The 23,240-nt window shown below is 43.7% G+C and overlaps 3 protein-coding genes across 3 annotated transcripts; 1 reads left to right on the top strand and 2 right to left on the bottom strand.

The window, feature by feature from the left end:
• Positions 1–3,246: 3,246 nt before the first annotated feature.
• On the bottom strand, positions 3,247–4,073 carry LOC133893699 (uncharacterized). Its single transcript, XM_062334794.1, has one exon. The coding sequence runs from the start codon at positions 3,869–3,871 to the stop codon at positions 3,608–3,610; it is 264 nt and encodes an 87-aa protein (XP_062190778.1). The 5' UTR covers positions 3,872–4,073; the 3' UTR covers positions 3,247–3,607.
• Positions 4,074–6,659: 2,586 nt separating this feature from the next.
• Positions 6,660–12,199, top strand: LOC133910292 (uncharacterized). The gene is made up of 6 exons (XM_062352801.1): positions 6,660–6,761; positions 10,437–10,511; positions 10,554–10,682; positions 10,782–11,689; positions 11,743–11,986; positions 12,131–12,199. The coding sequence occupies exons 1-6, from the start codon at positions 6,660–6,662 to the stop codon at positions 12,197–12,199; spliced, it is 1,527 nt and encodes a 508-aa protein (XP_062208785.1).
• A 1,967-nt stretch (positions 12,200–14,166) lies between these two features.
• LOC133893689 (5'-3' exoribonuclease 3-like) lies at positions 14,167–21,952 on the bottom strand. The gene is made up of 23 exons (XM_062334784.1): positions 21,540–21,952; positions 20,729–20,831; positions 20,310–20,386; positions 19,991–20,182; positions 19,720–19,839; positions 19,574–19,636; positions 19,212–19,358; positions 18,933–19,097; positions 18,673–18,750; positions 18,488–18,574; positions 17,734–18,006; positions 17,537–17,632; positions 17,138–17,233; positions 16,828–16,898; positions 16,558–16,686; positions 16,391–16,467; positions 16,258–16,298; positions 16,104–16,178; positions 15,846–16,003; positions 15,584–15,688; positions 15,425–15,500; positions 15,254–15,336; positions 14,167–15,172 (listed from the first exon to the last, which is right to left on the bottom strand). Exons 1-23 carry the CDS (start codon positions 21,741–21,743, stop codon positions 14,479–14,481), a joined length of 3,210 nt encoding a protein of 1,069 aa, XP_062190768.1. The 5' UTR covers positions 21,744–21,952; the 3' UTR covers positions 14,167–14,478.
• Between the last annotated feature and the right edge of the window lie 1,288 nt (positions 21,953–23,240).

Genomic DNA, 23,240 nt, shown 5'->3' with positions numbered 1-23,240 from the left:
CAGTTCCCTGAGGACCAAGAGAGGGCATATCCGGGAGAGAGTGCTCGGGGCTGTGAACAGTGGCCCCCGAGCACTCGGTTCCCCGAGGGCCTGAGAAGTCCCTTGCCGGTGGCCCCCACAGGGGTCCAACGGTGAGATGTCAACTGGTGAAAGGCCCGATGCTGCATTTAAGAGGGCGTGTGGCCTGTCACCTCCAACTGCTCCTGCCACGCTCGTTGTCAGTCCCTGTCACGGCCTGGCAGGGAGGCGTGGGGACATTTAATGCATAGGTCATATCGCGGGACATCTAGCGTGCCTCGGGATAACATCGTGAAGCCCAAGGCGTCCCGCCTGCCGCCCTGCTGTGTCAGGTGTACAAGACCGAGCGGGCACGCCAGGCTGTTCAGCGGCTGCCCGATGGGCCCTCTCCGCTGCGCCCGTGGCAGAACGGCATGATGACGAACCAGACCGACAGGGACGCGTTTTCAACTCTCCCCGTCACTTCGCGCAGTAGCCCATGATGATTGCTTTCCATTTATGACGCATTAGAACTCGCGCCCTCCCTTTCTGGGCACGCTACTGCCCCGGTGGGTATTTAAGGCGGGGCGGGCTCCCCAGTGAAAGGGACACAGAAGGCGGAGTTAGAGACAAGCCGAATAAGAAGACAACAGCTCAGTACAAGCATAGAAGCTGAGATCACCGAAGAACAAGGAGTCTGAAGCTCTAGGCTAGACAAATATTCTTGTAACCAGCAACATCTCTGAGAGATATTCTCAGAGCATTTATAGCATACACATAAGAGTAGGGTGTTACGCTCAGTACGGCCCGAACCTGTCTAAAAGACCTCCTGTGCATTTACTACTTCTGCATCCGATCATTCCATTCCACCTGCATCGCATTTACACCCATTTATTTCACCCGCAAAACAGATTCAGAATCATCCTCCGACCGAATCTCAAAGGGGGTCTCTCCGGATCCCTGCTTGAGGAGTTCACCCTCCGACAGGAACCAAACACCACATATCATGCTTCATGTACTCCCTTGTAACGTATGTATTTGCTATTTAAATTAGTCAGTAAGTTAATATTTAGTCATCTTCATTGTAAACACTACATGAAAAAAGATCACAGTGATAGATGGTACTCATCATTAATGATGTGTCTCGCATCTATCACCTAAACATGTCATTAATGAGTTATTATTAGTGACATGTGATAACTTGATCCGTCACTAATGAAAATCATAGGTGATGATCGTAACATGATCCATCTCTGTTATAACTCATCGCTTATGTTCAGTCATTAGTGGGATCATGTTACGATCCGCCACTCTAACTCATGAACGTTTTTTACAATTTTTAGATAAAAAATCAAAAAATATACATCTTTCACCTGAGCCACCCAACACAGGAGCCTATCATATATGCCCCACAAGTCATGTTATTTTTCAAACTATTTACAGTCTTTACGTTTCATTTGAATCGAACCCGTGACCTCTTCTCATGCGCGAACCACCCTTACCACATCAGCTATCATGTCATTATGATAGGAAGCAGATATTTTATTCTTTTAACCTTTGTTGCTGAAGGTTATAGGTGACAGGCTATAACCGTGATCTATCACCTATGACTAATTAGTGACAGGTCAGAACAGTGATCCATCATCTATGACCATGTTACGAATTTGAATTACAGGTTGCTCTAAAGCTTAAAAGCAAAAGGAATAAAACACTTTTAATGGTTCGATTCAAGATTTTGAAATCATATAGTAGAATTAAAGTTTAATTAAGCTATTCATTTCTACCCAAAGCAGCTGCAAAATTCAAAGAAGTAATATAATGAATGTTTCAAATAGGTGTCCAGAGTGCCTTCGGTAAAATAGACATAACTTTTACATAGAGACTCCGATTTTAATATTTTTTTACTCTACTGACATTAAAAAAAAGTTACATCTGTTTCCCCTTACTTTGTTAAGTGCAGAAAAATTTTCGAGACCAAATTTAGGATGGAAGATTGATTTCTCGCCTCCTAAAGATTTACACCTTTTTCGCAACACGCATTTATATCTATAACCACCACCTCTTACATCGAACTTGAGTAAAAATGTACAATGATTCCTATTCTAATGTTGCTGAGGTAAAAAATTTAAAAGAAATTTTTAAAAATAATAACATCATACTTATTGTTCCTATTCATAAGTTAGAAGCCATGTTCAATCTGTGCACATCGTACTTCGCTTTTGGCATTCTGGCTTCTTTAATATTTGTGCTTAGTTATTTTGTGTTTGATTTTTAGTACAATGATCAAGAGAAATATATTGGCTTCACTTTTGAGCACGGTTGCACCGAAGTGAGGAGGGTGGACAAAGAGATGATGTGATATACCACGCTCTTAAGATTATAATCATGCATATTTTGTCAAGCATAGGTGAATATTTAGTAATAGCTAGTTATATGCCTACTAATTTCGTCCATTCAAAACTATACTATTATTTTATCATTTGATTATTTTTGTTATGGGTTTGGACGATGATAACTATAATTTTGTAATAGGTGACGAGTTAGTGCTTCTACAGAGGCAGAGGCTGAGATAGCTTTTATTTCATTGTTTAAAAAAACAAAACCGTTATTAGCACTAATGACTGATCTAGGATAACTTGTCACTGATAAGTCGTCATAAATGACAGATCATAACTATAACTTGTCACTTATGACTGACATAGAATGACCCGTCACTAATGAGTTATTATAAAGGACGGGTCACAACTATGATCTATCATTGTTATCATACAAGCTGTCACTAATTTTGTGTCTTCTCTATTTTTCACGTAGTAAAATATGTTACTAGTTGGCCATCTCCTTGTATTATTTCTAGCTCGGTCCTGCCTCCGATACCAGAATTTTGGCACCTCAGATATGTGATAAGATTGTGCTTTAGGGATGGTGGGCGAGAATAATAAAAAAATCATGTGTTTAAAGACTTGTTAGCGGACGAATTTTTGTTTATACCTCCGTCATAGTTACTTTATATTGGAATTGCAGCTAATTTACACAGGAGTCCAATCACTTGTTTGATGTAATTTTAAAGTAAGATTCAGGTGAGATCCACCTCAATAACACTTAAATTTTGCACCCCTAAAACGCTTTGAGTAGCGTATAGACGGTCCCTTCCTGTCATTTTATTTCCCCGGGGCTTGGTAGTAGAGTTTGCACCCTTAATTAAAATATAAAAGATATCAATACAAGCTTGTGACGATGAACAGAACAAAATTAAAGGCAATAAGCAGGGCCATTCGAATTATTCTTACACTATTTGATAAGTAGGCGGGGAAATGGACAAAGCCATATCCAAAGGCTCACCCACACTGCCACACACTAACTTGCACTAGTGCAACATCTACATGTGCGTAAAACCTTCTGTCATGTGAGGACTCCCAACATGTCGCAATCCAACTCGTTTGATAGGTATGTGCATCGATCAAACAATTGGAAACATGTTTCTCACATGACAATAGTCTCGCACATGATTTAATATTCAAGTACCTTCTGTGACACATATGGCACCATCACGCTATCACAGTAAGACCATGGCACCCTAGACAAGGCCGTTGCTACCATACTTACGGCTCACCTACTTGGGAACCTCACCGTCGGCACCACCGGGTGCGCCGCCGAGGATAGTGACATCAAGGGCCTTGAGGTTGCCATCGTCCCCGGCGGCGGCAGTGAACTCCACGCGTTGGCCCTCGGAGAGCGTGCTGAAACCGCCAGAGTCGGCCTTGATGGCGGAGAAGTGCACGAAGTAGTCCTTGGCGGCGGCGTCGCCGGTGATGAACCCGAACCCCTTCGCCTCCTCGAACCACTTCACCGTCCCCTTTGCCCTCTCGCCCGCCATGCCAACGCACCGCACCCCACCGCACCACGATGGTAACCAGAGCGGATAGTGCGATGCAAGTAGGAATTTTGTGGGGCGTGTCGCTATAATACAGTGTGAGGAGGCAAGAGGCAGCAGAAATGATTTGAGACAAGGAGATATTTGGTGGGTCGGACGTCAGTGACGGACCCCAACTTCTGATCGGCAATGAGTGCAGCGCATTGTCTGGCCGCGTCCTCGCAAGAGAGATCCAGCTAGCCCCCGTACGGCGAGGACGCGACGTGACTCTATGGTGGCGCCAGTGACCAGGAGTTATCGTACGTTATCCTGCCTCGTCGCTTTCACCGTCGCGTGGAGCGCGCATCCACCACATGCTCGACTTTGTGGACGGAACGCGCTGTGTCATGTGTGCGTCCTCGTCGCCGAGTCGGCGGGAGCTCCACGGCCGATCGATCGGTGTCCCGCTCTCGCGCGCCGCGGTGTCGCAAAGGAGCGCCTCGCGCCGATCGATCTCCTGTATAGCTCACTGCCGTATAAACAGTGAAAGCACACAGCATATTATATAGATAAAATTCATCGCTGATAAAATATTCACGTACAATTGTTAAAATAGATATATCTATAATAGAATCATCGTCTAGATGTGATAGAACTCGTGAACGATTTTTACGTTCAGATTATAAGGTCTTTCAATCATATATTTCAATTATTCATAGCTATTTATATGGTATCTAACTGGTTGGTTGCTTATGTATATAAAGATATATGATAAATAAATAATATGATATCTTGACCCTCGGACTCTCGTCCTACATAGCATCGAATCAAATGAGAAATTTATCGTAAACTACATTGCAAAAGAATTATCATATTTCAGCATTAAGAACTACTTCATGTTTCCTTATAACCTGAATTGTTGTTGGATTTTAGTGATTATAATTCTAAAGTCAAAGAGATGTGATACATAAATTCTATAAAAACACAAATATGTGACTATTCTAGATTACAAAAATTTATTGATGTGAGTTTAACTACGACTATACTTAATTTATTTAAGGTTCTTTTGGATTAAAATTTTAATTTATATTATTATTGTATACATATAAAATTTTTAAGAGATACTTCGGTCAGAAAGAAGACAAACGTATGAAAGAATCGATCAAACTGCATCTTCCCTAGTACAGTAAACTTTACTGTATCGTGACTCTATGGTGGCGCAAGTGACCAGGAGTTATCGTACGTTCTCCTGCTTCGTCGCTTTCCACTTTGTGGACGGAACGCGCTGTGTCCTACGTGCGTCCTCGTCGGCGTCGTCGGCGAGTCAGCGGGAGCTGCACGGCCGATGGATCGGTGTCCCGCCCTCGCGCGCCGCGGTGCCTCGCCCGATCGACCAGGTGGTCACGCCGGCCTCCTGTATTGCTCGGTACTTCCTCGAGATCCCAGCTGAGGCGCCAAGCGCGTGGCGGGCTCGCAGAAGCGGCAGCGGTAGGAACGGATAAAGTAATCATAAAATTAGGGATAGATCTCAATATAATTTATTATTGATAATAATAAAAATATATAATAGTTATGATCCATCTCTAATAACGACTTATCAACGATAGATTATTTTAAGTTAATTATTATTGACGGTTTAAGTTATAATTTATCATTAATGATAACTCATCAGTGACTGATCATCCTCAACCAATTATTAAGAGCAATTCAAGTTACGATCCATTATTAATGATGACTCATCAATGACGGATTATTTTAGACCGATCATTAATAACGTATTAAATTGTGACATGTCACTAATAACCAACTCATTAGTGATAGGTCATCATAGATTAGTCATTAGTGATGAATCACAACTTAACCAATCACTAATGACGGTATTCACAAATACTTTGCTCAATTTCGGTTACATGATGATATTGTTATTTATAGGTTTTGTTTTCGATATTACATGGTGTTTAATTTAAATGAGAGAAAAGTGTTTGCTGTTTATTGCAAAGCAAATCGTATACAAGTAGTAATTATGTGTAGAATGCTTATATAATAAATATGTGCATAACATGATGTTATATATTTTTTTCTCACCTTAGCAGCACTAAAATATGAACCATTATACATTTCTATTCAAATTTGATATAAAAGGTGATGGCTATGAACACAAACGAATGTTCTGAAAATAGTAAAAAACTTAAAGGGGGCCAGAACCCAATCTTCTAGATCGAATTTGGTCTAAAAAAATTGCAACCCGATAAAGTCAAGGAGAAACCGATGTATTTTTTATATATATCCGTAAAGTCAGAAAAACATCGAAATAGAAGTATGCATATAAAAGTTATGCTTGTTTTACTAAAGGCACTCTATATCACTATCAAATTGCAAAATCAATCGGTAATGATGGGTCACATCACTAATCAGTCATTAGTGATAGATTATGGTTATAACATGTCACCTATGATATTCAATAAAAAAATTAAAAGGTAAAATATCTAATTTTTACTATAACTATGAAATATATGAGTGATAAAGAGACATACGCGCATGAGGAGAGGTCACAGGGTAAGATGGTAAGTGAGTTACGCATATAAGGAAAGGTCACAAGTTCAAGATACACGTAACACAGATAAAAAACAGTTTGAAAAATAAAATGACTTGTGAGTCGTATACGATGGATCCATACGTTAGAATGAATTAAGTGATTTTTTTTTTACTTTTTGTTAAAAAAACATTCATCACCTATCATTAAAGGCTTTTTCTTCACTAGCGACCGCTAAGGCCCGTGAGCGGTCACAAGCCAACGGCGCGGCAACGGCGAATGCCTCGTAGTCCGGGTGGCAGGAGCTCCCAGCGTTTAACGGCGGCGGACGCCAACCCCACGCCGGAGAGGCCACCGGCGCAGGGCGCACCCGCGTCCACGGTCTGTCCCTCCTCGACAAACAGGAGCAAGACGGTCACATGGAAACTGGATCGGCAATTCATCACGTACGAAGTTGTCCAGCTCATACCACCGCATCATCGATACTCTGGTAACTACCACTCGACAGAGTAGGCACAAAACAAATCAAGACTGAGCAAGCAACTATTGAAAGATCGGAACAGAAAACGTTCGCCATTCTCGCCACCTAGATGAGTTCATTCATACTGCGTGATCTACACAACCACAGGGAGCGTGACGACCGGCAAACCTAGCTACAGGAAGCATCAGCTGCTGTCGAGCTAATCATATGTACCTGGGCCCAACAATGCGCTAATACTCCATACAGTCCGAAATAAACATTATTTTAGATATCGACATAATCTCTAAAATAAAATTTTGACTACTATTTTTTTAATATATTGATAAAACATATCAATAATATATCATTATGGAAGTACTTTTTAAGATAGATCTACCCGTATTATTTTCAAGTATTCAATCTCAATACATAAAAAGTAATATATAGTTAAAGTTTAAAACAATTTACTATAGTCAATCTAACACGATATTTATTTTAGACCGGAGGGAGTATGTAGCCTGCAACCATCAACCTTGAAGCCTATCCTTCGTGGCGGAGCGGCATTGAAGCCGAATATCAAAATGTTATCGTTTTATCAACAAACAATCATTTCATAGAAAGTCCCCCAGTATCAGTGGCGGAATTTAATCTCTCAGTGAAAATTTTCGAACCCAATATATAATTATAAAATTTGTTAAAAATACAATATAAATATATTAAAAGTTATCAACATCGTAAATTTAATAAATAAGTTTGAAATTTACAAAAAGTACAATAAATAGTTTAAATATAAAATAAAGTCGATATACGATTTCAATACTTTATTGTTTCAAGTCTTTTAACCCCTATACAAACTTACAGCCACTAAAGTTCCATTTCTCAGATGGGCTTCATAAACAATACCGAATCCACCTTGACCTAATATATTCTTTGAATTAAAATTGTCGGTTGCACTTTGCAGCTCGTGAAATGAGAAAATGCTTCAGATGGCCCAACTCAAATTCTAGATCTTGATCTACAAGTAAGCCAAAATAAAAAAGTTCATAAAGTCTTATATTTTAAGCAGTAAGAATGTATATGCTTATTTTATGCAGTAGATCAAGATCTATTGGGCCAAAATAAAAAAGCATCGGGCAGGCAGGGTGTTGGCCTCAGCTTTGGACATTCTGTTACAGTGACAGTTCTGAGAACGGGAAACATGAATAAGCCTGGTTGACTGTCGCTGGGCAAAATTTTGCTACCAGACACAACTAAAATGTGGCTTTTGCTATATGACACGATTTTTTTTAATATATGCCATCAGGCACTATTAAAATATGGTTATTTATCGAAACACACTCTAGCAATTAAAATACTGTATCCTGTGATTTGGGTGAGAATTTTTTTTTAAATGACGTTGGATGTCCCCGGCTCACTATATTCCCCTTGTTCCCCATTGTCATCTCTCCACCTCCGCCCTGCCTAAGAGCCGCCGCCGCCGCTGCCCCCTGCTTGAGAGCCATCGTCGCCCTAGCATGAGTCATCATTGCCCTTCGCAAGATGCGCTACCGCCCGCCCTAGAGGCTACAACCCGGTCGGCCTTCCGTCGCCATGTCGTCGGGTTGCGGCCCGGTGGCCGAGCTTTGTGTCACGTTGAGGTGGTGCTGCCGCTCGATGGGCAAGCTCTGTTGTGCGTGTTCCTGCGGCTGCTGCCGAGCGCGTCCGTCCGAAGGCCTACGTCACGTTGTTCCTGACGTCATCTTGTGCCGCGTTGCTGTCCGGTCGGGTCGTGTACCAGCTGCCGCTGATGTCGACCTACTACAGAGGAGATCATCAGGAGCCCTGAAGCCTTGGCTGTGACCACATGCGCTGCCGCCAAATTCTTCCTCCACGGTGAGCCATCATCCAATCCCTCTTTCTCACATCCTCCTCACCCCTTGGCGTATCCCCTTGACCCTACATCATCCTGGATCTGCAGCCCACTGAGTCGCACTGGCCATTTCTCCGCCCGTCGACCTCCATGTCCGCCGTGAGACACCTCACCGTTGAGCGGCCACTCTGAGCCATCCCTGACCAAGCCGAGGCCGTGAAGAGCCTCCCCATGCTCTATTGATGCCAATGCCCGTGGCTGTTTGGCTCGAGCTCGACGACGGTCGGCACTCCACCATGCGACCTCGCTCTGTCGTGCCGCCTCACCGTCGTCGACCGTGCTCTGGTAGGGCATGTCGGTCGAATTCCCCTTGGCTAAGTTCTCCTTCATGTGCTTGACGTGCTGCTGCCCTCCTTTGGTCGAGCTATGGCTTAGCTCCCCATCAATCCATGGTCGTGGTGAGCTTTGCCATCGACCGACCGCTCTGACTCATCCCCAACTGAGCCGAGGTTGCAAAGAGCCTCCCCATGCTCCATGGATACTAATGCCAGTGGCCGTTTGGCTCGAGCTCAGTGACGGCCAGCCCTCCGCTATACGAGAAGAACATTTGGGCGGGGATGATGAAAGGAGTAGAGAAAAGGGAGTAGGAGGTAGAAGATAAATCTAACATGCAGGTCTAGGGACAAAAATGACATTTGATCATGTTTCAAAGCGGATATTAATATTTTAATATATGTGATGTCTTCTGATAAATATTCATATTTCTAGAGTATCCATTAATATATATATATATATATATATATATATATATATATATATATATATATTATGTCTTACAGTAAAAACCACACTTTAGTATGTCTTGTAGTGAATTTTCCCTTGTCCTTGTGATCAATTGCCAATGAAGTTGGCCAGATCTCCAGATTGGGCATGTCTTCAAAGCGGAGAGAGCGCTGGTGCGGATTGCTTGATTGAGTTGGAGCTCGCGAAAGATGGAGTGGAGGAGGCCATCGGGAAGGCTGCTCAGTCGGTCCTCTGCCTCTTGCTCCGCCATGGCTTCGCGCTTGTTCCATGTTGGACTTAATCCTTATCGTAGGTATCGGGGACTCGTTTCACGACAGTGCGGAAGGAATGAGTTCGTATACGGTTTGTATATAGCTACAACGTTGTTCGTATATGCATAGAGTTCGAGTCAGAGTTGGATCATGGGATGGCACGATTCGTGTTAGGATTCGGAGTTAGCAGGTCACTAAAAATATGAGTAGTAATCTCTAATTTTTGTAAGCAAGATGCAGAGTCGTGCAAGTCACGAGTTGAATAGAGTCTAAAATTTCCTCCAGAGAGTTTTTGCCTTGTTTTATTGTTCTTGTCAAATTTCTGCTGTTTGACGTTCTATTTGCTTCTCGTCGAGTTACATGAGTTCGTTCTCGCCGAGTAATACGCGACTCAGGAATAGCTGGGCGTTGTTGGTCGATCAGTGTGATTGAGAGCAGTACGTACACAACACATTGCCGGTCTGGTCGTGGTCGAGCACATACGACTAGTCGCTCAAGCTGGTCGTGACTGGTGGTCGTGAGTTGGCGTGCCCCCATCCTATTTGGTCGCTCAAGTGGTCGAGAAATTTGGTTGCCTGCGTTGTCGCGAATCCGAAGTGGTCATGCACGTCATCTAGTGGTCGGACCTAACATCTGGTATCAGAGCTGGTAGTGCGCAATACTAACTCGTGAAGATGTTGATCGTACCTCAGGGCGAGGTGGCGCGGGAGAGCGGCAGTGGGACGTTCCTATACCTGCAGTTGATGGTGACAAACTACACGAGCTGGGTGATTCACGTGTAGGCGATGATGGAAGATCAAGGCGTCTAGGAGGCAGTCGAGCCAGTGGCCAGTGCGACCGTCGATGAGAAGAAGTACAAGAAGGCGAGGTTGGATCTCTTCCAAGCGCTCCCGGAGGATCTCCTAATGCAGGTGGCAAGGAAGAAAACTGCAAAGGAGGTATGAGATTCTCTCAAGACAAGGCTCGTCGGCGCGGATCGCATCAAGAACACGCGGCTTCTAACGTTGAAGAGCGACTTCAACGCCATGCACATGCAGGAGGGAGAGAGCCCGGACCAGTATGTCGGAAGGCTCAACAGCATGTCCGTCAGGTACGTAAACCTAGGGGAGACGCTCGATGACGCTGCATTGGTCAAAAAGCTGTTTGACACCATGCCGGATCGATTCCTAAGTGTGATCACCGAGATCGAGCAGTTCTACGACCTCGATAAGAAGCCGTTCGAGGAAGCCGTGGGGCGGCTTAAGGCGTTTGAAGAACGTACTCGTCCGCGTGCATCTGATGGCAATAGCATCAGCGACAGCCAGCTTCTGTTCACTCAGGCCGAGTGGCAGTCGCGGCAGAAGAAGGATGGTGGCAACTCCTCATCAAGCAACAAGGGCAAATCCCACCTTGCTACAGATAGCAGCAACCACGGCCAGGGTGGTCGTGGACGCGGCAGAGGCTGTGGCAGAGGTGGTCGCGGCAGGATGTCGCGCAATGACGAGGAGAGCGGCTCGGACGGCGGTCGCCGCAACAAGAGCCACATCAAGTGCTTCAACTGCTACAAGATAGGGCGCTACGTGAACGAGTGCAAGGCACCGAAAAAGAAGAAAGAGGAGACACATCTTACTCATGCTGACTACACTGAGCTGGCCCTGCTACTCGTGGTGTTAGAAGAGGCAGCACAAGAACTGCAGCACCAGCGAGGAGCCGTGCTATTGAATGAGGAGAAATTGAAGCCGGAACTACACGACACAACGGCGGGAGGCTCCAGCTCTGAGGTCTGGTACCTGGACAATAGGGTCAGTAATCATGTGACCGGTGACAAAGAGAAGTTCAGAGAGCTGGATAAAGGTATCATTGGCAAGGTGAAGTTCGGGGATGGCTCCACTAGTGGCTGTTGCAGGAGGTCTACTACATTCCAAGACTGTGCAGCAACATCATCAGCCTTGGACAACTTACCGAGGTTAGACACAAGGTGATTGTGGATGCTAAATATCTACACGTGTATGATAATAGTCCTGCACAGTTGCTGATGAAAGTGAGACGAACTCAAAATTGCCTCTATAAGATCGAGCTGCATCAAGCGACGTCGGTGTGTCTCTTAACCATCCTTCAAGACCCGGTGTGGCTCTGGCATGCGAGAATCGGATATGTCAACTTCATTGATATGAAGCTGCTCGTCGACAAGGGGATGACAATAGGAGTGCCGCCGATCACACACCCAAACCAGCTATGTCAAAGGTGTTTACTGGCGAAGCAGGTGAGACAGCTATTTCCGGTAGTGGCAAATTTCAGGGCGGAGAAGCCACTAGAACTGCTACATGCTGACCTTTGTGGATCGATCACACCTTCAACTCTCGTCGGTAATAGTTACTTTATGTTAATTGTTGATGATTACTCACAGTGGATGTGGGTGTTCGTGATCAAGTCGAAGAACCAAGCTTGCTCCATGTTCAGAAAGTTCAAGTTGTAGACCGAGAACACAAGTAGGCAACGCATAAAGACGTTGAGGACTAATAACATCGGCGAATTACACTCTCTGCTGAGTCCACCCAGTTATACGAGGAGGCCGGAATCAAACAGCACCTCACCGTGCCATACACACCACAACAAAACGGCATGATGGAGCGGAGGAACAAGACCGTGATGGTGATGGCGAGGTCGCTCCTCAAGAGCATGAACGTGCCTGGAAGGTTTTAGGGAGAGGCGGTGCGGCACGCGGTGTATCTGCTGAACCGCTTACCAATGAAGGCGCTGGATGAACGCACCCCGTACGAGGCTTAGAACGGAAGGAAGCCGCATTTGGCGTACCTTTGTGTGTTCGGCTACACTGCACACATGAAGGTGACAATGCCATACTTGAAGAAGCTCGACGACCGAAGCTAGCTGATGGTATATCTTGGCGTCGAGGACGGCTGCATGGCGCATCGTCTCTTTGATCCAAGGCGCGGGAAATTTCATGTAAGTCGTGATGTTAAATTCAATGAAAGCTTGGAGTGGAGCTGGTGTACAAGAACAGGTGGTGGAGAGCCATCTGATTTCAATGTTGACAGGGCGATTGGCACTAAGCCGGCGGTGGGCGGTTCTGTGCCACTCGCGGATGGTCCGGCAGGTGTGCCAACGTCCACGGCATATGCTGATCAATCTCCTTCATCGACTTCGCTGGCCCGCAAGGTAATGCCGGAAGGGTCAGTAACCGGGAGACGTGTTGCTGTACGCACAACAATCGCCTCTCCAACAACCCCCACCAATCTAGTGGTGCTGCTGGCACCTGAATTGCCAGTGGATGATCGAGCCACACTGCTATCGAGCGGGAGCAGCAGCACAGATGAAGGACCCGTTCGATACAGGCACATTGACGACATCATGAGAGATGCTCCAAGGGTGGATCTCGATGAAGACTTGGAAGCAGAGGTCATGCTCATGGAGATGGAGGAGCCATCCTCCTATCGCGAGGCTACTGGACAGCAGGTCTGAGAGGGCGCAATGGCCAAGGAGATCGAGTCCATAGAGAAGAATAACACATGGACTCTCACAGCGCTGCCAGTTGGTCACAAGCCAATTGGGCTCAAATGGGTTTACAAACTGAAAAAGGCAAGGTTGGTCGCGAAGGGATATGTGCAGCGGCGAGGAATCGATTTCGAAGAAGTGTTTGCACCAGTGGCTAGGCTGGACACCGTATGCGTCATACTTCTTGTTGCAACCAACAGAGGTTGGCAAATTCATCATCTGGATGTCAAAGCGGCATTCTTAAATGGTGAGCTCGAAGAGAAAGTATACGTGACCCAGCCGGAGGGTTTTGTAGTGAAGAACAAAGAGCATCTTGTGTTCAAACTCAGCAAGACGTTGTATGGACTTCGCAAGCGCCACGGGCCTGAAATATACGGCTTGATAGAAGCTTAAAGTAACTTGGATTTGTGAAGTGTGCACAAGATCACGTCGTATACACAAGAGGAACAGGCTGATATGGAGTTATTGTTGGAATATATGTTGATGATCTCATTGTAACATGAGAAAGTCCAGAAGAGATCATAGGATTCAAGCAACAGATGATGAATGAGTTCGAGATGACCAATCTCGGATTGCTCAATTACTATCTCGGGATTAAGGTAACGCAAGAAGATGAGCGAATACAACCAAGCAAACAGCATGCTAGATTGCAAACCCACAAAATACTCCATGGAACAAAAGGCGCAACTGCATAAGGTACCTATTCTTATTAGTATTCTACATCCTTATTAGTACCACATAGGCTATCAACATTCGAAATACGACAAGACCCTTATTAGTATTCTACATCCTAACAGGTACCTATTCTTACTATTTTTTAAATTTAGCTATTATTTTTACAATTTTTCAATAAAAAATATTATTAAACAAAAAATTCCCACTCTTACATATACTTATGTGATATCTCAATGGTCCAAAACTTGCGAAACATATCTGAATATACCCATCACCATAACTTGTTAAACATCCTTTTAATATATCCATCATCCAAACTTGTTAAACCCCAGGGAAGTTATAAATGAAAGAATGGTGCCCAACCACTAGTATCTGATGGTCTGTAAATAATGCTAGTATACAAATCTTGCCTCCCAAAATCTTTCATGTCATGACCTAGCTACTTGAAGATCACCAGAATTTGCAGATGTTGTATGTGCCTATGCCTTAGCTGAGTTGCTCTATTTTACTAGAGAAGCTCTACTAACAATAAAGTCTGAACTACAACAATAATTGGATTACAATCTATTATCGACCGTATCCTGATGGAGGCCTCCGGTTTGAACTTCTGTTCAAAGCACCGCACCGGTTCTGTGGTTGCTGTGATCGTGAATCAGTCCTTGTGTGAGGTGCCCCACCTCCATAAGGCCCTCTTCCAGCATAGGAACTATATGGCTGTTGCTGCCACTGTTGGGTTCCTCCATATGGAGGGGGGTGGTAGCCTCCATGACCCCCAGGATAAGTTGAAGGGGGTCGCCCTGACAGCGGAGCAGCAGGCTGTGATGAATACATGTTGCCACCAGTCTGCTGGTATCCATATGCAGGTGGAGCCCTACCTCTAGTGCCATGGTAGCTATCTCTTGCATATGGGTGGGATTGCTGCCTTCCTCGATTACCTTGTTCATATTGTGAAGGCCCTGACCTTTCATACTGATAATGACCTGATCCTGACGATGCATAAGCTGGTACTTGACCATTGGGTACATTACCCCTAGGAACATACCAACCAGGACGTCCAGCAGACTGCTCAACTTGTGGAGGCATGCCTTGATTGCCTATAGGATGCACTACATTCAGATGATGCATACCATTCATTATAGTTTGATACGGCATCAATGGGGCACTATGTTGCCCCCTACCCCGAGCATTTAAGCTGTTTATGACTAGTCGGTGAGCTGCCTCTCCAAGTTGGCGGCCCGATATGGCTCCTGCTGGGTTTTGCCTAAGAACCATTTTACAATAAAAAAAGGATTTTTAATTGTCTGCAGGAACATACAAAAAACAGAAAGGGGTGATAAAATACCTGTTGCTATTATCATGAGGCCTCCTGCCACTGTCTTCATGCCACAGCACTGGAGGCGGTTTCAGATCACTAGCTTCAACAGTCTGCAGAGTAGATTGAACACAGAGCTCATTCCATGTTAATATTAGGGAGCTGATGCTACACGGCTACACTAAAATACAAGTTCCAAACCTTCTTGGGTATGATAACACCAACTGGCGGCTGGGCTATGTGCTTATGATGATCTGGAAGCTTGTAGATTGAACATCTGGTTGATGCAAATGCCATAATTGTTAATTAGAGACGCACTAAGAATTATCAAAATGTATCAGGTAAAGGGGTTAAGCTTACATCACTTGATTGTCCACAATATCCTCCAGCCTATCCACAGGAGACCTAAATACAGGAGGGCATGGGTCTCCACTGCAAAGTGATATGTAGCCATTCATTCCTCCACTGTACAAAACAAGAGCAGGTGTTAGAGATATCTGAAAAAACAAAGTTTTCTTAGCACAACAAAAGACACCAGGGGTATGCAAAAATATCAATATAGATATGAAGTAATAAACTAGTATTACTTCTCAATCAACAATCCTGATTAAGCTTAGCTAACCTGGCAGAAGGATCAAGCTTTTCTTTAATTTCATTTCTCTCTTTGTCAGGCAGATGTCCAAATTTGCTGTTGAGAGAGTAGATATAAGGCGAAAGTGGATGTGAGCCATTCACAAAAAGCATATCGAACATGATACTGTTTCTCCTTGCTTCTTCAGGCTACACAGAAGATGAGGAAAACAAAGCAAATCTTAGAAGATTTTTTATTCCCTGTGACTCATAAAGCACAAATGCATAACAAACTGTTTAATCTCCATACCGTCAAAGTATGCTCAACTTTTCTAATCTCAGCCAACAAGCGAGCTTCATCAATAAAGGGCAGTTTTGCTATCCCCTGCAAAACATAGATTGTAGTTACTAGTTAGACATGCACATCTAAAATATATAAATGTGCTCTCTGAAGAACAACTTACCTGCCAAGAATATCTCTTCCCATTCATATCTACTTCAAAATCTGCATAGTAAATGGGGAAGAGGTACCAGACAAATCTTATATCAGGGATCTGATAGTACAGAGTACTTCACATATTAGCAAAATCAGCATACCAGTAGGATAAAAATCAATTATTGGTGAATTTGGATCAGTCATCAATTGCCGATACTGTAGTGGTAGTGCATGGGCACTGAAAATTTAATGTAACAGTCTGTCAATGTACGTTCCACCACAATTGAAGGAGCTAAAGATCAAAGAAATGCAATCCTAGCATATTCACCTTGCAGCTGGGAAAACCCCCATAAGCTGATCAAAAGGTTTGAATGGTGTCCCAAGTTCAAATTTTATATTAAGCTGACCCAAACCCCTTAGATCCGAAGCGAACGGGGCATAGTGATAAGGGTAGAACCTACATATGCAGTATAATGATATTTGAGAATCAGATATTGTATGCACAGGTAGAAAGAACTGTCAAGCCAACCAATAGCGCGCTGCAAATGAACCTTTACATAATTTGGTATACTTGGCTAACTTGAGAAAGCTAAATTACCATTGCCATGAGCAGACCCCTTCATAATAGTAGTGCATTACCCAACACAAACCTTCAGTGTATTTGAGAACCTAAGCGTAGGGCACATCACATAAGATTATAAGCTTGTACCAAAGGTAACATTTTCTAAAAAAGACAAGATACCTATGCTATCAAATCTAAAACAAGTAACAGCAGCAGCAAAGCCTTTAGTCCCAAGCAAGTTGGGTTATGTCAAAAGTTAACACAAGTAATGTAACAAAAAAACAGTGCAGTGTGTTGCTAATAAGCAATAAAAGCAGTAAATCGAAGAAACTTCTGAGATACTTACAACATCTCTGTGTATTTCTTCAATCTGTTCAGGTGTTCTTGCCCCAAATTTCTCTTCGTAGTACCTTTCCCTCCATCCTGCTTCACCAAGCTTCACCTGAGTGTAACAAACAATAATGTTTTATACTAATTTTAAGCATGTAAGTTGTGAAATCAATAAAGAAAGTGAATGGATGCATAAAATTTCACTACTTTTCTTAATATGATCCAAACGACTGTATTTTTTAAAATATCAATACGTATAGTCTCTAGTGTTTTTAGTAAACTATGGTGTTCAGCGATGTTTTGTAATCTGTCATGTTGTATAATATGCTACCAAATTGTTTTACGTTAACCATATACAGCTGATGCAGCAACAGCATATGATTTGTCCACAAATAACCAAAGAGATAAAACATACCTTATCCTCCTCTGGATTTTCAGAATTAAAAATATCTGATTTATCGCGAAGTACATCTTTAAGCATTGACTTTAATTCTTCTTTGTTTTCACGTTCCTAAGAAAATCATCAAGAATGTCAGGTAAAATTGCAAGAAATATTTCTTCCGAAGTACATGTGAGATGTTCTCAAGCCAATGCCCAAATGGGATGAATTACTTGGGCTTCAACGTCATTTTCAGCTTCAACTATGGCAGCTGCAATACTGGAACCTGACGATGATACTCGTGCTGCTTTCCGAGCTCGATTGTTCCTTTCTTTATTGTCTTTATGAGATCCATTCTGTTCATACGGCGCAGGCACAGCCCCAGAGGCTAGGCGAGACCCTTGAAAACGTGCAACAGGTACAATAAGATCATCCCTAACATGGGGATCCAGATCATCACCTCGCTTTGCTTGGGCCTTTTCCCGTTTTATTCTTTCCGCTTGACGCTACAACAGGGGAATATGACTGTAATTTTTTTTGTAGAAACGCCTGATTTTCATGCAGGATTTTTCAACAATTGACAAGAACAGATGCAGAAAAAAGGTTGCAAACATATTTGCACAGGAGTTCAAATTGCCTTGTTCCAAAAGCTTTAGACAAGTTCAGGTCACACATGCAAAGAGACATGCCCAGCTAACCCTTACAAACATACCACTCCGCATCAAAATTCATGGCTAACATATTTGAATTCTGCAAACATCCCTTTTCAGATGATTTTGTTCTACTACATGGAATCAGTACAGATAGAAATTTGAACCTGTAGGAAACATTACAGTTAAAAAGGAACTTAGTTGCCACTTGCCCAAATGAGCACACAATATCATTCATAACGGAAACTGATAAATTAGTTTTATCCACAATATGCTAGTTACAGTTCAATAAGTAAGTCTACAAGAGATAAGCAAATCAATAATCATCCTCACATACCTGATGTAAGCGGGCTCTTTTCTGAAATATTTTATCCTCATAGGAGCCAACTGCTTGAATGAAGTGTTCAACTCTATTCAGATCGGGCTAAAACAAGAAAGAAGAAACAAGTTACTGATTGAACACCAAGATCAATTTCTGAATCTGCTGCTGGACCAACACTGATAGAAATGAACTTTATTTACCGTGCAAGAATCAGTTAAATAGCCACCCATTGAAGGAAATTCCTTCTTGTAAACTGCCATTAGCAAATTAATAGCTCCCTGCAGAAAACAAGGACATTAGTACCATGTGACATTTTTTAACAGTGAACTGCAAGCATCAAGAGGAACTTGCAGAAGGTTAAAGAACAAAGAACAGTCTAGTAACAGCGAAATTTTGGAAGGTACTAGGTGCAAAGGATGATACTCAATCACAAAAGTTAAGCACAAAACAGGTAACAAACCTCACGAATCTCTAGTGTCGGCATATGTGGAAGAAAATCATTGCCAACAAAGAAGCACATGAAGATGAAATCATCGACGATGCGTTCGAAATCAATTTTGAAAGGTGGGTTTGGCATTCTGAACTCGTATTCTAAGTACTCCCGAAGGGTCCATATATTCAAGAACTGAAAAGGCACAGAAGTAAACCAAACTAAATAATAATAACAAGGAATTCAGTGAATCCTTCAAGGAGTATTATTAAACCGCATGTTACAACAAACAAAATATATCATTATAACCTGATAGGGCTTCTTGGGAACAATAGCGTCACCCTTCTCATCAAACTCCCCAGCTTTTCTTTTCACCTTTCCTTCACAGTTTGCTGCTAGATGTCCAACCTGACCACACAAGAAGCATTTATCCTGCTGTCCCGGTGTAAAAACAACCTGCCAACACAAAAACAAGTGAGTCCCTAAGGTATAACTTCAAAGAAAAAGGAATAACAATGCAGGGACGGAAAGTAGTGTAATTTTTGCAAACAAAAAACAAAATAACATAGACAGCAGAAGAACATAGAAACAAATTCAATTTTTCTTGGACTACGAAAATAATGTGTATCAACATTTAAAAGCATATGTAATCCACATTGAGGAAAGCTAACCTCTCTCAGTATTGAGAAGTGCACTTCATGTGTTGCTAAAGCTAACATGATCAGATCTGCATCCTGCATTCATGAGTACATAAAGCTGCATTAGCAGGGCTAAAAGAAGAACCTACATTAGAAATAATATAGTTTGTAGAACATACCAGGCCATAGAGGCAATGGCGTGTGTTTGGGTTAAAACCAGAGAGATTCCGTTGGCCACGAATATACGACATGATTTTGTGTTCCCCTTCACCAGGAACATTGGCATCAGACAAAATAACCTTCAAAAGGATTTAATTAGAACATAAATGACTTCTTCACATTCAGGCTTTCTGAGATCAGTGGCAGCCTTTCCCAACTAGGGAAACTATGATGGAGACTGACAGAAAGCATTGCTAAAAAAACGAAAATCAAATCGGGATCAGCTCATACTTTAATCTGTTTCCATCCAGGATCATAATTCAACCTGAGATGGATGTAGTACTGCAAAGCAACTGATAAAACAGCCATAAACTCAGTCCCTGGAGTAATAACATTGGAATCACAGGTCTGTGATTGCTGTTTTGGAGGAAGTTTTCTGCCTTCCCTCTCAAACTCTTCACGTAACCGTTCTTCTTCTTCAGCCTGGAGGCAGTACAATATTGAGCTGTGAGTCCAATAAAATGGTTAAGACTGCCCAAAAATAATAAATAAAATGATAGCACACAATCATACACAGAGCAAAGGAAGATAATTCCAGTAGAGTACTGACCGCATCAGCTGCATCTTTTGCAGCTCTAAATCGTCTAGAGCGCTGCTGGTTCATCTTAGCACGAGGAGCCACACCATCTGTAAAGCCATTGTACCACAGTGAAAATTATGAACAGTGATAAAATCAAATATGATCACAAGTACGAGAACTACGTAGATCATTTAATTCAGACGAGAAGCTCATTCCAAAAGAGCGACATAAACCAAATGCGTATATTACATATGAGAACAAACTAAAACATTTAGTTAGTTGTGACAAGGTAGTCTACAGGACAATACCCAACAGGTAAAAGAAAAACTATACTGAATCCTGACTTCTACAAGTATGTACAGCTTCAGAAACTCTGCTAGTGCACATAGCACTAATAAATAGGTGGAATAGAAACAAAATTTCCTCCACAGTAGGCATGCAATACGTACCAATGGCCATGTACAAAAGCTTCCGAGGGCGAACCATGATGAATAGTCTGTCGATATAATCAAACATGCACTGAAAAACCTCACCAAATGTTGTTGGGGAGGGCTACAGCAGAGAAAACCATGGTCAACATTTGAATCAGAGAACAAAACCAAATGAGAAGTTAACAGTAAAATACTTCTAATCAAAAATAAGAAAATGCTTGCACTAAAACTATTTTCTATTTTTTAATCATCGAAATTTTCTTTCTCTCTCTTTGGTTTGTGCGGCTCTTGTTGGGTCTCATCTTTAACCTACCCCAACTTGCTTAGGACTAAAGGCTTTGTTGTTATTGCTGCTGCTGCTTCCACTAAAACTATTGCTGCAGCAGCACTATACGGTTTCTAACTGAAATAGCTCCGGAATCAAATTAAACACAACTATCCATTGGCGAATTCACTGGCCCCCATTTGTTCGCAATTGTTTCACTGCAGTTTGGCAGACAACTGTGGGCTGAATCTGAATGATTGAGCCAACATTACTTTGAGTAATCTAATGAATGAATTACAACAACCTCTCGCCATCTCGAGACAACATACAGCTCCCTTGTTCTAGTTTACCAGCAGAACACACGCTAAAACCCCACCAATTCTCTCATCCAAGCTCTAACCAATCACAAACCCATCACTTAATTACCGCAAACACATCGAACCGCAGCATTTAGCACCCAAACAGTCCCCGCCTTCCGCACTCCCACGCCCAAAGCAACCCACCAACCGAGACAGAGGGGACAGGGGAGGGTGGAAAGGAAGGAAGGAGCGAAGCGGGCCGTACCCTGTCCTCCGGGTGGAAGCAGGGGTGTATGATTCCGTTCATGTCGAGGTAGAGGTTGTCGAACTCGAGGCCGTTGGGGTTGGGCTTGGAGGTGTCCACGGGCACCTTGACGCCCTCTATCTCGACGGGCTCCTCCTCCACCACGTCCACCACCACCATGGGGTACTTCTCCGCCAGCCACCGGTAGAACGCCGGGACACCCATCTCCGCTACCACCGGTGCCGGCGAGGCCTCGCCGGAACCGTAACCCTAGTAGGAGCGCACGCGAGGCGGGCGGAGGCGGAGGCGGAGGGGAGAAGAGGCGCGAAACCCTAAACAGAGAGGGGTCACTGTCGGGTCGGGCTCGCTCAATCGAGCAACTTCCCTTCCGATGAAGCCCTCGTCCAAATCAGGCTGACGTCAGCGAGTACTGTGTGGAACTCTGTTGGAGATACTCTCCCATAATAGATGTTGCCCTCGTTTCAAACAAATATAATTGATATCTAGGTTGGGAGGAAAAGAATAAATAGTGCTCATTTTGTCGGTGTGGATCTAGTTTAGGAAGATGAAGGTGATTAAAAACCGATAGTGATAGTATTATTATCGATTTTTAATACAAACTAATAGTAAATTATAGATCGAATATGAAATTTTCATTCAATGAGCTTTTAGCTTACCCTCGTGTCCGCTCAACTCGGTCTATTGAATTTTCCATGTGCGCTTATGGTTGAGTTGGGTTTTTTTTCGGATGTGTTTTTTTTTCTTTGGGCTTTGTTGGAGTTCTCTAATTAGTCAAGCAACAAGAAGCATACAGGGGTTAGAGAAAGAAAACAAAACCCTGAAAAATTGTTCCCTCGGCGTAGCCCATTTCTTTCTCCCCGGCCTACCTTTTCCTCTCTAGGCCATTTTCTTCTCCTTTTTTACCGGCCCGCTCTTCCTTCCCACAACCCACCTTCTTCCCTCTCTCTTCTCTCCTGGAATGAAACATTTCCGCGCTGAGCTCTCTCTCTCTCCTCTCTCTCGCTCTCGATCTTATGTCTTCCTCTCCACTCACTCTCTCTACCTTATCTATTCCCCTCCTCTCTCTCATCGGTCCACACTCCTCCGAGTTGTTGCTCCTCTTCTTCATGCTCGCCTCAACCGTCATTAGCTTCCTCCTCCTCAGGTTCCATTCATGTCCTTCCGCTCTAAGCGATGGATCATGGTCGTCGTCTTGTCCACGCCCACCGCAGCGATTACTGCGCTCACATGCATCAAGGTGTGGCAGCTGCTCGTCGTCAGGGTTGAGGCGGACCTGACGATGGGCGGTGCCGAGGAGGGTGGACGTGAGGGGGACTATAGGAGAGCAGGTGGGCCGTGGCGGGGAAGTGATGGAGGAGGAGGAGGGGACGGCACGCTTGATGTGGTCGGAGGAGGCAGATTTGGGTGGATTTGAGGTGGCGCGCTTGATGGGGCAAGAAGCTTCTGTGTGTGCTGTGGTCGCGGCCTTCGTGCTGTCTTATTTTCTTGTGTAGGGCGGAGCAAGCACGGTGACGGCGACGGCAGCCGAGCCGGCTGGGTTCCTCCTTCTCGGGTGAGTTGGGTGTTTTTTTTGGGAACTTGCGCTCGCCTCGTTCGTCGTTATCTTCCTCATCTCCTCGGAACAGTAGGTCGATGCCCTGAGAGGTTGATGAGTCTTGGGCCGACGACTGGAGTTTGCCAAGGAAGTCGATGGATTTATCT

The sequence above is a fragment of the Phragmites australis genome, chromosome 2 (genome assembly GCF_958298935.1).
Source record: "Phragmites australis chromosome 2, lpPhrAust1.1, whole genome shotgun sequence".
NCBI classification, from domain to species: Eukaryota; Viridiplantae; Streptophyta; class Magnoliopsida; order Poales; family Poaceae; genus Phragmites; species Phragmites australis.
This window is presented reverse-complemented; position numbering and strand designations above follow the sequence as displayed.

Excerpts from the sequence above, each read along its gene's own strand:
- LOC133893699 (XM_062334794.1), bottom strand. The coding sequence starts at position 3,871 with ATGGCGGGCGAGAGGGCAAAGGGGACGGTGAAGTGGTTCGAGGAGGCG.
- LOC133910292 (XM_062352801.1), top strand. The coding sequence starts at position 6,660 with ATGCCTCGTAGTCCGGGTGGCAGGAGCTCCCAGCGTTTAACGGCGGCG. Across the intron at positions 11,690-11,742 it reads GCCTTGGACAACTTACCGAG|TCCTGCACAGTTGCTGATGA; the intron begins GTTAGACACAAG and ends GTATGATAATAG. Across the intron at positions 11,987-12,130 it reads GGTGTTTACTGGCGAAGCAG|TGGATGTGGGTGTTCGTGAT; the intron begins GTGAGACAGCTA and ends GATTACTCACAG.
- LOC133893689 (XM_062334784.1), bottom strand. The coding sequence starts at position 21,743 with ATGGGTGTCCCGGCGTTCTACCGGTGGCTGGCGGAGAAGTACCCCATG. Across the intron at positions 19,840-19,990 it reads CTGGATGGAAACAGATTAAA|GTTATTTTGTCTGATGCCAA; the intron begins GTATGAGCTGAT and ends ATCCTTTTGAAG. Across the intron at positions 16,004-16,103 it reads AAGTTGAGCATACTTTGACG|CCTGAAGAAGCAAGGAGAAA; the intron begins GTATGGAGATTA and ends TCTTCTGTGTAG.